The sequence below is a fragment of the Oncorhynchus keta genome, chromosome 19, assembly GCF_023373465.1.
Source record: "Oncorhynchus keta strain PuntledgeMale-10-30-2019 chromosome 19, Oket_V2, whole genome shotgun sequence".
In the NCBI taxonomy this organism is placed as follows: Eukaryota; Metazoa; Chordata; class Actinopteri; order Salmoniformes; family Salmonidae; genus Oncorhynchus; species Oncorhynchus keta.
Genome location: NC_068439.1, coordinates 46,718,287 through 46,733,576, shown reverse-complemented (window position 1 = coordinate 46,733,576; position 15,290 = coordinate 46,718,287). Strand labels below are relative to the sequence as shown.

The 15,290-nt window shown below is 43.2% G+C and overlaps 1 protein-coding gene across 4 annotated transcripts in view; it reads left to right on the top strand.

Moving 5' to 3' along the window:
* The window catches only part of LOC118398376 (metabotropic glutamate receptor 1-like), a 51,174-nt gene extending 36,018 nt beyond the window's left edge, over nt 1-15,156 (top strand). For 2 of the 4 annotated variants that reach the window (XM_035793648.2, XM_052470675.1), the window contains exons 5-9: nt 2,155-2,401; nt 4,862-5,030; nt 5,772-5,898; nt 10,244-11,174; nt 12,513-15,156. In XM_035793648.2, coding sequence (XP_035649541.1) covers nt 2,155-2,401; nt 4,862-5,030; nt 5,772-5,898; nt 10,244-11,174; nt 12,513-13,329 — 2,291 coding nt within the window. In that variant the 3' untranslated portion in view covers nt 13,330-15,156. Of the gene's footprint in view, nt 1-2,154; nt 2,402-4,861; nt 5,031-5,771; nt 5,899-10,243; nt 11,175-11,857; nt 11,949-12,512 lie in introns of all 4 variants that reach the window. The other 2 variants (XM_052470677.1, XM_052470676.1) reach the window with 2 other exon arrangements.
* The last annotated feature ends 134 nt before the right edge of the window (nt 15,157-15,290 follow it).

Genomic DNA, 15,290 nt, shown 5'->3' with positions numbered 1-15,290 from the left:
GAAGGGGTCTTCTGAGGACAGACAGCTCTGTAGCTCAGAGCTCACAGCATAGGAATGAAACCCTTTTTTAGATACCACGATTCGATGGGAGATGGAGGCTAGGTGGTTCGACTTGAATTCACCCGCTTAGACATAGCTACTCATCCGTAGCTTGGGTAGAAAAGGATGACTTTGTCCTCGCGTTGCGTTCTGGGTTCGTTTACTTTTTAGACCTTGCTGGGGTCACGTAGTCCTGTTGTAAATTCTATACTCACAGGTTTTATACCCTTGGGTCAGAAGTGGGCGTAACCGCCTTTATGGCAATTCTCTGGGCGTACCAAGTTAATGAGGCAAGGACTAGATTTTATTCGAATCCAATTTATACAACTAACTTCACATTTAATCTTCCCCAAAACATTCTCTTTGATTTGGATATTTTCCATACAACGTACAATGTATAAACATCAAACATATACTAGGAAAACTCTTCACATTACAATGTTTTCGTAATACCGTCATCTATTAACCTTTAATAACAAAACCAAAATTACATACATTTTCATATTCCATCTATCGTCATGACCACCATTGTGGCTGACGGAAACCATTGTTCCAATATCCCATTATTTCACGTTTAATGTTCTGAGGCTGGTTCTCCATAGTAACAGGACAAAGGAATTTGTCTGTGGCCTGAGATTTACCAGGTGCGTGAGGGGTCATAACCCCCCCCCCCCATCTTCAGACCCCTAGATCTCTCCTCCTCTGTTGGGGTTGAGAGATAATCTGTAGGGTTGTGGTCTCCTGTAACCTGACCTGGTCAGGACAGTCATGACAACACCATCCCCACAGTGAAGCATGGTGGTGGCAGCATGGGGATGTTTTTCATCGGCAGGGACTGGGAAACTGGTCAGAATTGAATGAATAATGGATTGCACTAAATACAGGGAAATTCTTGAGGGAAACCTGTTTCAGTCTTCGAGAGATTTGACACTGGGACAGAGGTTCACCTTCCAGCAGGACAATGACCCTAAGCATACTGCTAAAGCAATACTCGAGTGGTTTAAGGGGAAACATTTACAATGTCTTGGAATGGCCTCGTCAAAGCCCAGACCTCAATCCAATTGAGAATCTGTTGTATGACTTAAAGGTCGCTGTACACAAGCAGAACCAAGCCAACTTGAAGGAGCTGGAGCAGTTTTGCCTTGAAGAATGGGCTAGATGTGCCAAGTTCATAGAGACATAACCCAAAAGATTTGCAGCTGTAATTTGAAACTGCAAAAGGTGGCTCTACAAAGTTTTCCCTTTAGGGGGGTGAATAGTTATGCACGCTCAAGTTCTGTTTTTTTGTCTTATTTCTTGTTTGTTTCATCCTCAAAAATATTTTGCATCATCAAAGTGGTAGGCATGTTGTCTAAATCAAATCATACAAACCCCCCAAATGTCAATTTTAATTTCATGTTGTAATGCAACAAAATAGGAAAAATGCAGTGAATGCTTTCGCAAACCACTGTAGATTATCCCCTCTGCTGACTTTCTGCATGATCACCACAGACAAAAGACAGCCTTTTTCTGAATGTATTGAGAAACAATGGGAAAAGAAGGAGAGAAAATGTATGAGATTTAAGCCGTTATAAGAAGAAAACAAATATGGAGTGGCACCTCAGGTACGGTATGATAGAAGGGTGAATGAATATCTCTTTTTTTAAATGTCCCTATTAGTGCTATGGTTACCTTATTCCCTGTGCTTGACAATGCTTTCAGCTGGCTAACCAAAAATGCTTGTTACACAATAAGGTGTCCACAGACTTTACTGTTGCTTCCTCAAGATTCCTCCATCTTCTGTATCCTTTTGGGGAACAATGAATACGCTTCTGGACACCTTATTGTGATCTACTGTATAGTGTGTGCCAGTTATTTTGTGCTGCAAAAGAGAGATGTTTTGTTGTATTTTTTTAATCAAATTATAGTTCCAAACTCAGTTGTTTATCGGTTGAGTGAGAAGGAAGTTGTACAATTCTCTTGCCGTACAATATTATGTGTGCCTACATTTACACATTGATATGGCACTGTAAATCCAGCACAAACAAACAAAACGGCCACAGTCCTTAGAAAAACAACATCAACCAATTCCAAACCACCATTTTGACATTCTGGTAATTTCCCACTAATCCCCAGGCAATGAGAGTCTTCATGAGAACTACGTCCAGGACAGTAAGATGGGCTTCGTCATCAATGCTATCTATGCCATGGCCCACGGCCTCCATGACATGCACAGTGAGCTGTGCCCTGGCCAGCCAGGCCTGTGTGAAGCCATGGACCCCATTGACGGCAGCAAGCTGCTGGAGTACCTGCTCAAGACCACCTTCAGAGGGGTGTCAGGGGAGGATGTGTACTTCGACGAGAACGGGGACACTCCTGGCAGGTGAGGAGCGAGACGGGGAGGGGGCAGAATGTTGAGATGGAGAATTGTTGGTGAGCTGGCACACACCCAGAGAAAATTATTTAGTGAAGAGGTGCTGACTAACGGAGAATAAACTGGAAGCTATAAAAACAAATGTTTTTTTTACCCAAAAATGACTGGGAGGTTATACAGTGGCTTACGAAAGTATTCACCCCCCTTGGCATTTTTCGTATTTTGTTGCCTTAGAACCTGGAATTAAAATTGATTTTTGGGTGGTGTGTATCATTTAATACAAAATATTTTTTATTGTGACACAAACAAGAAATAAGACAAAATAACTGAAAACTTGAGTGTGCATCACTATTCAACCCCCCAGTCAATACTTTGTAGAGCCACCTTTTGCAGCAATTACAGCTGCAAGTCTCTTGGTATGTCTCTATAAGCTCGGTACATCTAGCCACTGAGATTTTTGCCCATTCTTCAAGGCAAAACTGCTCCAGCTCCTTCATTTTGTGTGGGTTTTGCTGGTGTACAGCAATCTTTAAGTCATACCACAGATTCTCAACTGGATTGAGGTCTGGGCTTTGACTAGACAATTCCAAGACATTTAAATGTTTCCCCTTAAACCACTCAAGTGTTGCTTTAACAGTATGCTTAGGGCCATTGTCCTGCTGGAAAGTGAACCTCCATGCCAGTCTCAAATCTCTGGAAGACTGAAAACAAGTTTCCCTCAAGAATTTCCCTGTATTTAACGCCATCCATTATTCCTTCAATTCTGACCAGGTTTCCAGTCCCTGGGGATGGTGTTCTCGGGTGATGAGAGGTGTTGGGTTTGTGCCAGACATAGGGTTTTCCTTGATGGCCTAAAAACAACATTTTAGTCTCATCTGACCAGAGTACCTCTTCCCCATGTTTGGGAGAGTCTCCCACATGCCTTTTGGCGAACACCAAACAATTGATTTTTTTCTGGTCACTCTTCCGTATAGCCCAGCTCTGTGGAGTGTGCGGCTTGAAGTGGTCCTCTGGACAGATACTCCAATCTCGGCTGTGGAGCTTTGCAGCTCCTTCAGGGTTATCTTTGGTCTCTTTGTTGCCTCTCTGGTTAATGCCCTGCTTGCCTGGTCCATGAGTTCTGGTGGGCAGCCCTCTCTTGGCAGGTTTGTTGTGGTGCCAAATTCTTTCAATTTTTTTAAATAATGAATTTAATGGTGCTCTGTGGGATGTTGAAAGTGTCTGATATTTTTGTTATAACCCGAACCCTGATCTGTACTTCTCCACAACTTTGTCCCTGACCTGTTTGGAGAGCTCCTTGGTCTTCATGGTGCCGCTTGCTTGGTGTAGTCACTTGCTTGGTGTAGTCACTTGCTTGGTGGTGCCCCTTGCTTAGTGGTGTTGCAGACTTTGGGGCCTTTCAGAAAAGGTGTATATATACTGAGATCATGTGACAGATCATGTGACACTTAGATTGCACACAGGTTGACTTTATTTAACTAATTATGTGACTAATGAAGGTAATTGGTTGCACCATATCTTATTTAGAGGCTTCATTGCAAAGGGGGTGAATACATATTTACTCACCACTCTTCCAGTTTTTTTAATGAACATTTTTAAGTTATTATTTTCAATTCACTTCACCAATTTGGAGTATTTTGTGTATGTCCATTACATGAAATTCAAATAAAAATACATTTAAATTACAGGTTGTAATGCAACAAAATAGGAAAAACGCCAAGTGGGATGAATACTTTCACAAGGCACTGTAGATATGAAATGTGCGACTCTGTTTTTACAGAGCAGATTTTGTGTGAAATGACTATGAACACACATGCATGGGCATACATACACATACTGTACATGGACACACACAAACACACACACACACACATACACAGAGCATGTGGAATCAGAATCATAATGGGCTGCGACTGGAACAGATTAAATGCATCTGTGTGCTGCAGCAGTCATTTCTACTTACAGCGTGTGCAGTCAGTCCTCTCAGTGTCACAAATCAAATCTATCCCTGACAGACAGGTGAAAAATAGCCCCAGTCACCTGTTATTTAGCCAGAGGTCACGGCTAGTACTCAGACATGCTACCACAATCACAATAGATCTAGATTCTGTGCACTCGTAAGTGTCTTTACATGAAAAATGTCTAACTATATTGAATGTAAGATGTTAAAGTCATTTTGGATAAAGGGGTCTGCTCTAGGCAAGGGACTTGTTATCATTAAGATAACTGCTTCTGATTTACTTTTTCTTTCTCCCTTTATTTTCTTTCTCCCTTTATCTCCATTTCTTGACCTTGCTCTGTTTTTCTCTCGCTCTCCCATAATCTCTCTCTGTGCCTCTCCCCCTCTTTCACCCCCTCTATCCGTCTCCCACCTATCTCCTCTCCCCTCTTTTACCCCCTCCATCCATCTCCCACCTATCTCTTTAACTGTCTCACACCCCTTCACCATATCTTCTCTCCCCCTCTCAGGTATGACATCATGAACCTGCAGAGTGTGGGTGACGGTAGCTATGACTACCAGCAGGTGGGCTCGTGGCACGAGGGCATCCTGAACATCGATGACTGGAAGCTGTGGATGAACAACAGCGACATGGTCCGTTCCGTCTGCAGTGAGCCCTGCTCCAGGGGACAGATCAAGGTACAGACACAACTGGGCCAAACCAGTCTAAGCCAGGCTGGACCAGGCTGGATTAGGAAAGGTCCTGAACCAGTCCATCAGGAATTCCCAGGACCCAGTTTCATAGAGAACTGCTCTGTCTGTGTTTCCGCTCTGATGCTTTTGTTTAATTTGAACTAAGTTATCTCTGTAAATTGATCCCTAGTCCAGTAATGTATGTGCAGATTTCATCCTTGGTTGAAAAGGGTTGATTTTCAATGTGTTTTAACACAATGTTGTGGAGCCTTCAGTATCTTGAGGAAACACCTTGAGTCTCTCCAACCAGGGTCAGTATTATTCAGCCTGGCCAATAGCCCCCATAGGGTGCATGTAGACTCTCCTGTCTGCTTTAGCGGGGCCTTCTAACACTTTGTTTACTGCCCTGTGCTGTGCATCACCCTGTTTTGCATATCACAACGCTGAGAACATCCACTTTAGGAACAGGATAATGTAAATGCAACGGAGCCTGTCTTTTGGAATATCATTTGTGCTCGACTAAGGGAAAACTTTTACACCATAGGTTCTTATAATATGCACCAGAATTTACTAATTTATTTTAGCGAAGGGCCTAAAAATGCCCCATCAAAGCCATATTAGATGCTAATTACCCGTCTTTATATCTGATTGGGGTTGGTACTGTGTGGGTGTGGGGTTGTGGTTTGTTATTGTTTTGACTGTAAGCTTGTGACTTCTGGTGTTGACCCCTGACCTCTGTGTGATCAGGTGATCAGGAAGGGTGAGGTGAGCTGCTGCTGGATATGCACCACCTGTAAGGACAATGAGATCCTCCGGGATGAGTTCACCTGTCAGGCCTGTGACCTGGGCTGGTGGCCCGATGATGATCTGGAAGGTAACTTACTAACAGGACACAATCTATCTATGTGCCATGATGACTGACTACTGCCTCTACCTGGCTGTAGCTCCCCCAGCTCGTACTCCCTCTAATCCTACCATCTCTAACCTGCATGTCTGCCCCCCTGCCCTCATCTCCTCCAACACCCACCTCACTAGTCTCCCAATCCACCATCACACACTGACAGTTTTCGCCCAAGTGTTTTTGTAAACTCAGTCCCCAACACTCTGCAACCTGCTCCCTGCTTGGTTCTCCCTGTGAAGGGACTGCAAATATCTGTCTATACTTCCCCATTCATTGCTAATGTTCTGATTTCTATGGCCCTTTATTCTCTTTGTGCCACCAAAAGACATGACTCTCTGCGCCATATACTATGTGTATACTATACTATACTATACTATACTATGTTCCTCTATATTAATTTAGGAACGGCCTAAATCGTTACCGCCACTCCAAAAAGTATGATACATTTAAATATATATATATGATATTTCTGCCAAGATCCACTTTTAAAGGGATAGTGCCAGATTTGAGAAATTAAGCCCTTTTTCTACTTAGCCAGAGTCAAATGAACTCATGGATAATTCAAAGTTACTAACTAGCATTAGCGCAATGACTGAAAGTCTATGGGACAGCTAGCATGGTACTATAGACTTCCAGGCATTGTGCTAATGCTAGTTTGCAATGGCTCACAAAACTACCTTCAACTTCATTCAAACTGTTCATTTGACTCTGGGTAAGTAGAAAAAAAGGCTTGATTGCCAAAATCTGACCCTAACCCAGTAACATTTCAACATATATCTGTAGCAAAACAGAGTGAGCAGTGGTGCAAATGATAGCCACAAGCACACAACCAACACTCCCTACAGTGCAGTTCAGTTATATTTCAGATGGTGTCAACATAACATTTTCATGCATTTGAGAATAATTTTCTTTTTAAAAGTCACTAGAACTGACCTTCTTACCGTTGTTCTATGAAAATAAAAAAATCCCCCTCCCCACTGCTACCTTTGCCACCTCTGCTGAAAAAAATCCTATAGAAAACACTGACTCTGCCTTCCCCAACTCTCCTTTCATCTCACTTCCCGCTCTCTCATCTGCTTTCAGTCTCTCTGTCTTACCTTCCCCCTCTCGGGTGCCTCCCCTTCTCTTCTCATCTCTCTCGCTCCACTGTCATCCTGTTTTCTCATTGTTGCCATGACCAAGGTTCCCTCAAATTTGTTGGTGCACTGAGCAAATTGTAGGTCTTGTGAGCAGAAACTTTGAATGTTGTGAGAGATTTGTGCAACTTCCCACGTGCATTTATAGTGAACACTGAGGCTGTACCCTTACAGTTTTAGACATGAGCCAATAGGCTATTGTGGCTATCTGATCATAATGTAAGTCTACCAACAGAACCAATGGAGCAAATCCCATATAATGCACATGGAAATAACTTTTGATTTACACGATAAAGCCTACAGTAGCCTATACGTGTTGTTCAAGAAACCACTTTACAAAATGAAATGCATTATTATTACCCCCTCTGCCTATTGGCTTATTTGCATAATCAAGCCTTTCTCAAAATACAACACTGCCCATTTAATTAAAACAAGCTTTTCAAAGACCGCTTGAAATGGAGCCTACACGTTTTGTGCTCTTGTTGGAAGCAGTAACTCCACATTGCTGACCTATACTGATCTATAATTAGACTAATAACTCGCTAACTAGCAAATAATATCAACAAACATTAACATGCGCCGATCTGATCTGAAAAGCGCATTCACTCGTGGGTGATTGAACGACCGCTCATGGGCTACCCCAGCCAATAGAATTCTACTCTGTTTTGCTCTGGGTCTGCCTTCAACACAATCACAGAGTCAATCTTGCAAAGTTAGATTTTCTTTGGTTTGATGCAATGAAAAGTGCTGGTATAATGTTGATTCGATAACAGAAAAAACGTTGATCCATATAGTGCAAACTAATGGGGCAAACTCAGTGGATTTCAGTCTCTTGCGTCTCTGCGCAGTATAGAGGACAGCTGTTCGAGCAGAGTTGAGCTCTCCTTCCTTCTCCCTCAGGTGAAAAATCACATTAGCTCATTGAGAGCCCGTTGATAGATTTCCAACAGTTTGTTGTCAGTGATTCAATTCCACTCTTTCCTATGATTCCCTATGGAATACCGCTGTCATTCCAGGTTACTGGGGAAAACAGTTTTACACCAGTGTTCAGAGAAGGGAAGGTGTTGTGCACTTGAGGAGCGAGAAGAGAGTGAGTCTGTTCAAAATATTCACAAAAAACGTAAGTTTAATTGAAGTAAAAATCTATCATTTTTTTTAAGTGAAAAGAAATAAATATTTTTCTCCGAAACATATGTGCCACAATTATTGGCACCCCAAGAAATTCTCATGAGTAAAAACTAGTTTAAGTATATTGACCTTCATATTTTATGTTTTCAAGTTCAACTGAGTGATTAGGAACACTTAAGTGGTGAGCCATGACTTCCTGTTTCACTGGGGTATAAATATGAGGTGACACACAGGCCAAGTTCCCATAGTCATCCATCACTATGGGAAAGACCCGAGAATACAGTAGTGATGTGAGGCAAAAGGTTATTGAGCTGCACAAATCAGGAAATGGCTATAAGAAAATAGCTCAATGGTTCAAAATGCCCATTTCCATTATCAGGGCAATAATGAAGAAGTTTAAAGCAACTGAAGAGGTTAACAATGTACCTAGAAGAAGACGTGTGTCTATATTGACCCCACGCATAGTGAGGAGGATGGTTTGAGTGGCCAAAAAATCTACAAGGATCACAGCTGGAGAATTGCAGACGTTAGTTGGGTCTTGGGGTCAGAAAGTCTACAAAACTACGATCAGACGCCACCTACATAACCACACGTTGTTTGGGAGGGTTGCCATAAAAAAACATTTGCTGTCATCAAACAATGAACTCAAGTGCCTACAGTTTGCCAAATGTTACTGGAACTTTCGATGGGTCTGGATTCTATGGTCAGATGAGACCAAAATAGAGCTTTTTGGAAACAAACACCAGAGGTGGGTTTGGCGTAGGCAGAAAGATAGTCATGCAGAAAAGTACCTCATCCCCACTGTGAAGTCTGGTGGTGGATCTTTGATGTTGTGGGGCTGTTTTTCTTCCAAAGGCCCTGGGCAACTTGTTAGGATACATGGTATCATGGACTCCATCAAGTACCCGCAGATATTAAATCAAAACCTGACTGCCTGTGCTAAGAAGCTTAAACTGGGCTGTGGTTGGATCTTCCAGCAGCACAATGATCCAAAGCACACCTCAAAATCAACACAAAAATGGTTCCCTGATCACAGAATCAAGGTTTTGCCATGGCCATCCCAGTCCCCTGGCCTAAACCCCATAGAAAACCTGCGGGGTGAGCTGAAGAGGAGAGTCCACAAGCGTGGACCTGGGAATCTGAAGGATCTGGAGAGATTCTGTATGGAGGAATGGTCTCAGATCCCTTGCCATGTGTTCTCCAACCTCATTACGCATTATAGGAGAAGACTCAGAGCTGTTATCTTGGCCAAGGGAAGTTGCACAAAGTATTGGCACACATATAGTTGAGAAAAATATTTGTTTTATGATAAGAATGTATTTTTTCTTTAAATTATTTTACTTCAAGTAAAGGTTCAATTTTTGTGAATATTTTGTTTGAAAGACCAAGAGGATGAGCAATAAAGATTTTTTTCACAGCCTGTTTTGCTCATATTTACCAAGGGTGCCAGTATTAGTGGAGGGCACTGTATATCCAGATGAGATTTTGCATTAAGTTAGCTAACTAGTAAATCTATACATGTGATTTGGTTTATAAGGGCTAAGTGATGCTGGTTGTGATGGCATAGACGTAGGCAGGCGGCGCTGACAGTAATGCTATTAGCTAGGAGCGCTGTGTAATTCAGGGGTTTTAAGATGAGTCTGGGGATGTCACTTTTCTCTCATTAAGCCCTTGCGAGTCTAAGTGTGTGTCGGATGACAAATCACCACCAATGCGACATGATGGACAGCCACACACACACAGAAACAGACACACACAGAGACACTTTACACTGCAGCATAAGCATGCTGACAGATTTGGAGCATGTGTATGTGTGTGTTCCTGAGTAATTTTAGGCCATCTTTGAAGGGCTATGATCTTCCCTATGTACCTCTTGACTTTCCACATTTCTAAATCTGTTCACTAGTCCTCTGCCTTCATCTACTCTCCCTCTCTTCAGTACACCCATGTTCCCCTCTTCTCCATTTATAGTCCTTCCTACCTTTCCACAATTGACATGCTTCAATGATTATATAGGCAACAATAGCATCTCTCCTTTCCTCTGTCCTCTGCAGGTTGTGTGCCCCTGCCGCTGAAGTACCTGGACTGGTCAGATGTGGAGTCCATCGTGGCGGTGTGTTTGTCCTGCGTGGGCATCCTGGTCACCCTCTGGGTAACCTTAATCTTCATGTTGTACCGCGACACGCCCGTAGTCAAGTCATCCAGCCGCGAGCTGTGTTACATCATCCTGGTGGGCGTCTTACTGGGATACATCTGCCCCTTCACCTTGATCGCCCATCCCACCGTGACCTCCTGCTACCTGCAGCGCCTCCTAGTGGGCCTCTCGGCTGCCATGTGCTACTCCGCTCTGGTCACCAAAACCAACCGCATCGCCCGCATCCTGGCCGGCAGCAAGAAGAAGATTTGCACCAAGAAGCCCCGCTTCATGTCAGCCTGGGCCCAAGTAGTCATCTCCTTCTTCCTCATCAGCCTGCAGCTCATCTTGGAGATAACCCTGATCATCCTGGAGCCGCCCATGCCCATTAAGTACTACCCCAGCATCCGCGAGGTCTACCTCATCTGCAACACCAGCACGGTGGGAATGGTGGCGCCGCTGGGTTACAACGGCTTGCTCATCATGAGCTGCACCTACTACGCCTTCAAGACGCGCAACGTCCCGGCCAACTTCAACGAGGCCAAGTACATCGCCTTCACCATGTACACCACCTGTATCATCTGGTTGGCCTTCGTGCCCATCTACTTCGGCTCCAACTACAAGATCATCACCACATCCTTCTCCGTGAGCCTGAGCGTCACCGTGGCGCTGGGGTGCATGTTCTCGCCCAAGATGTACATCATCATCGCCAAGCCGGAGAGGAACGTGAGGAGTGCCTTCACCACGTCCGATGTAGTCAGGATGCATGTGGGAGACGGCAAGGCGGCTCAGCAGAGCAAGAGCATTCTCAACATGTTCCGTAGGAAGAAGAACGAAAACGGAAGCACCAAGTGAGTAACCTTCAGTGATGTTCAGAACTCAGGGTCTAGAGATGAGGGCATATAGAAGGATAGAATAGGGCCTGCACACTCGTTTGGATCCAAAAGTAGTCTTGTGACTACAATAAACATATGTTTCAGAGAATTAGAGTTTGTATGCCCTATTCTGTCATTCTACAGTTTTTTTTTTCTGTCCAAATATGATGAATTATGAGTTGTGCTTGACTACACACTTCCTTAGTAGATAAGCCAATCAAAAACAAAATATGATAGATAATCAGATTCACAGATTTAATCCTGAGATAGTACATATTGATTTACCTCAGAATTTATCCTATCTTCAAAGCTAGTCAGATTGCAAGATTAGCACAGAATAATGGGAGCGTATATTTCATGTATGATGGTTAAAGTGTAGATTTAAACAGGATTCCTAATAGGTGTTCCACAGCAAAGAACACTGACAGTGTCTAAAGTAAGGATTGAGATGGGGGATGAGAGAATGTTGTCTTTGAGTGTCGTCTCGCACCCTTGCTCCAATATGTCCCACTTAACCTCTTCCAATGGACAGAGGTTGACTGACAGGCTCATGTTTAGACACGGGCTTGGCAAACTCCTGTCCTTGAGGTCTGCAGTGTCTTTGGAAAATAATGTCTCAGTAGTTAGTAGGTGGAGGGTCGACTAATCTTTCTTCGTAGCTCCAGACTGGTTGGCGATTACAAGGTATGCATGACTGCCAGTAGACACTGCAGCCTTCAAGGGAAGAAGATGTACACACCCCTGATTTAGGTGATTTAGGTTTATCCTGAATTGTCCTCACATTTATCCCAGTTTGAAGCATGAAACCCTCTTTGTCTCCCTCGCTAATCACATAAGAGAGACAAACCTAACCTATCCTGCTATGCACAGCACTAAAGCCTTGTGTTATTTCCTTGTGTCAGACAGTACAGGCACCAGAAACATTTTACAAGTGCATGTTGCCCATCTCAGCTTGATAAACACTTACTTTAGATAAACAGGCCTACATTTGGTGGATGGCTCAAAGTACTTTGAATTAAGCCATCTATGGTTCATAATGCTGTTCAAACAGCACATTATGAAATTATGAATCACAAAGTATTTAGTTACTGTAAATTCCAAGATTAGTCAATGCAATCCCACTTGGAGCTCAGACATGAACCACATCACTGCTGCCTGTTAATAATGTTGTTAAAATGTCTTGAGTGTATTTTAACATGCGTAGAGAAATGTTGAAATGCTGCTGTTCTGTTCTTTTGTGCTATGTGTTGTTGTTGACTAACCCTTCCCCCGGGTTGTCTCTGTTAGTAACGGCAGTCTTTATCTCGTTCATAGTTCTAATGGCAAGTCTGTGTCATGGTCTGAACCAGGTGCAAGACACCCTCAGAGGGGGGGGAATGTGTGGCACAGACTGTCTGTGCATGTGAGGAAACAGGAAGCCGGCTCGAATCAGATGGCGGTCATCAGGCCCCTAACTAATGCCCCCGTCGACCCCCACAGCTGCGACCCACACCACCAACAACACAGCCCTGGCACAGGCCCCCACTTCCCCCACCCCGGCACCACGGCTCTGTACAACCTGGCGGAGGAGGAGGACGAGGAAGCACGTCCTCTTTGGATTGCCCCCCACTCCCACTCTGGAACACTCCACGGGAAGGATTCGGAGGAGCCACCCTCTTATTCTCACTTAACCACCAAGCCCTTGCAGGGGGTGATGGTGGACACGCACAGCTCCAATATCCCTGGATTTAACGACACAATGGGTGCCTCCGGCACCCAGGCCAGCTCCACCAACCAACCCCTAGGCTTCACCTTCTCTCAGCTTTCCTGCCCCCTGCAAGGTGGGGCTTCTTTTGGAGGGGAAGACCTCATCTTACCCCTGGAGGGGGCTGAGGGTGAGGCACTGGACCTCCTACACAGCTACACAGAGGAGGATGACGAGGAGGAGGGAGAAGAGGAGCTGGCTCAGAGTAAGCTGACCCTGGAGGACTCCTTGGCTCTGTCTCCCCCCTCCCCCTTTCGGGACTCAGTGCATTCTGCCGGGTCGGTTCCCGGCTCGCCCATCTCTGAGTCGGCCCTCTGCAGCCCCCCGAGCTCTGCCTACTCCTCCATCATCCTCCAGGACTTCAGACGGAGCTCCTCCACACTGTGAGAGCCACCAGGCACTGGCACACACGCACACACACACACCATGTTACTAAGATGTAACATCAACGATTTGATCATTGATTTGCTTATTTATTTATACATTGCTCCATTTGCTCTGTCATTTGCTTCTTGGATTATATTACAATACATTTTATGTCATGGGGGAGTTGAAGTGAGAGAAAATGAAAATAAATGGAATAGTCCAGTAGCAATCATGTTTCTCAAGGGCTGTGAGTCCCCACCAACCTTTCTGCAAACTTTGAGACTGGGATCAGTGCCAAAACTACCCGGCTCTTGTGCCAAATGGATTTAGCAAAGCTGGCAATCACAATGAAGGCTTTAGCTATATGATTTTGTTTTGCTATTGTTGTGCATTTAAATAGCCTATGAGACAAATGGAGGCAATGCTGTGTATAAGGTGCTTGGATCTTATCCTATGATTTCGGTGAGATACAGGGACCAAGATCCCACAATGCACTTCCTGTTTGGTCCAACACTGTGCCTGTGCAGTTGAGCTCATATTATTATGTGTAGCAGACACAGCTGGATCAAAATACTCTTTGCCTTTTTTCATAAAGACTTAGTCCTCAATAAGAAGTACTCTTCTCAGCTTACCAGTACTTTTACTACTAACCTCATTGCAGTTCAAACAGTTACTCTCTGATAAGAAACAAACTCTGTCTATGAACCGCAGGGTAGGCTACAGTATAGTATATAAGCAGTGTTATGTGTCTCAGACATTGCATACAGGGCCCCACAAGGTACTGTAACATAATATGATGGAGATTGAAGATTGGGTATTTGCGCTGTATGCAATACTTTGCAACATGGTTTTTATTGTGCCAATCAAATTAGTTTTCCAGTTCTCTGTATTCATGTTTACTGATAAGGCATCTTCAGGAGATTCTGAGATTGTGTACAGTATTTTACATTACGAGTTGGGCTTGATTGTAGGCGACTGTGATGTGATGACATTATACGTTTGAACACATTCTATGAAATCCTGAGACATGTTTGGTTCACACAGGATGCTATGAAAATCAGATCTGTTTTCCATACTGTGTGTGTGATGCTATTTTTTAAACATGTTTTCTGAGGTCGCCGTGTCATTGTAATGGAAATATACTTGTGTATGTTTTCAAAGTTTGTAATATTGTTAAGCCATCTCCCATTTTTTCCCACACAGATGGTATGTTTGTAATATCAGTAAATGTTTATATATTTAGAGTGTGAAACTATTTATACGTTTTAAAACTTGTCTTACAGATGCTTGTGGAAGAGCTGTGTTGGCATTGATTTAGGGCAACTTTTCAAGTCAGCCGTATCCTCTTGAAAATATTCAGTTGTAAAGCATACCAATGGATAGTTGCTTCTTGTGGTAAGATTATATGCGCTTCAATCTAGTTTAGATTTTGTATTATAAAATTGCAGTTGCATTGGTTTACTTGATCATACGCTTCTTAGTACTTTATAAGAATGCAACTCCAAAGTATAAAAACACATATACAGTATGTATAGTTCTATAGTATTGTAATTGTTATTACAAAATGTTCTATTTAGTCTATTAGTGTAAGTTGTTTGAAGATTAACATTTCTTAAATGTAAAGTAACAGAAGGATCACGTTTTACAAGGTCACAGCTAGAATGAGATAGGCCTACATGTTTTTGACAAGGCAAAAAAATGCTGTCAAATAAAAACCTTTTATAGTAAGATGACTAATTGATTGAATGATTTCATAATGCTTTAATTCATAGGAGTTAAGGGGTACATTGAATTGACAGCCCTGCTCAATTTGAATTAATTTGGTTAAAATAGGCCCTACAATTTGTTTTAAAGTTTGGATTGCATTTGTTGTGTAGCCGTCATACACACAAAGCACCCATGGTTACCATGTAAACGCAGGAGGAGGCAAAACTTTTAATAAACCAAATATAAAAACTTGGACACTAGACATTTCCGGGTCC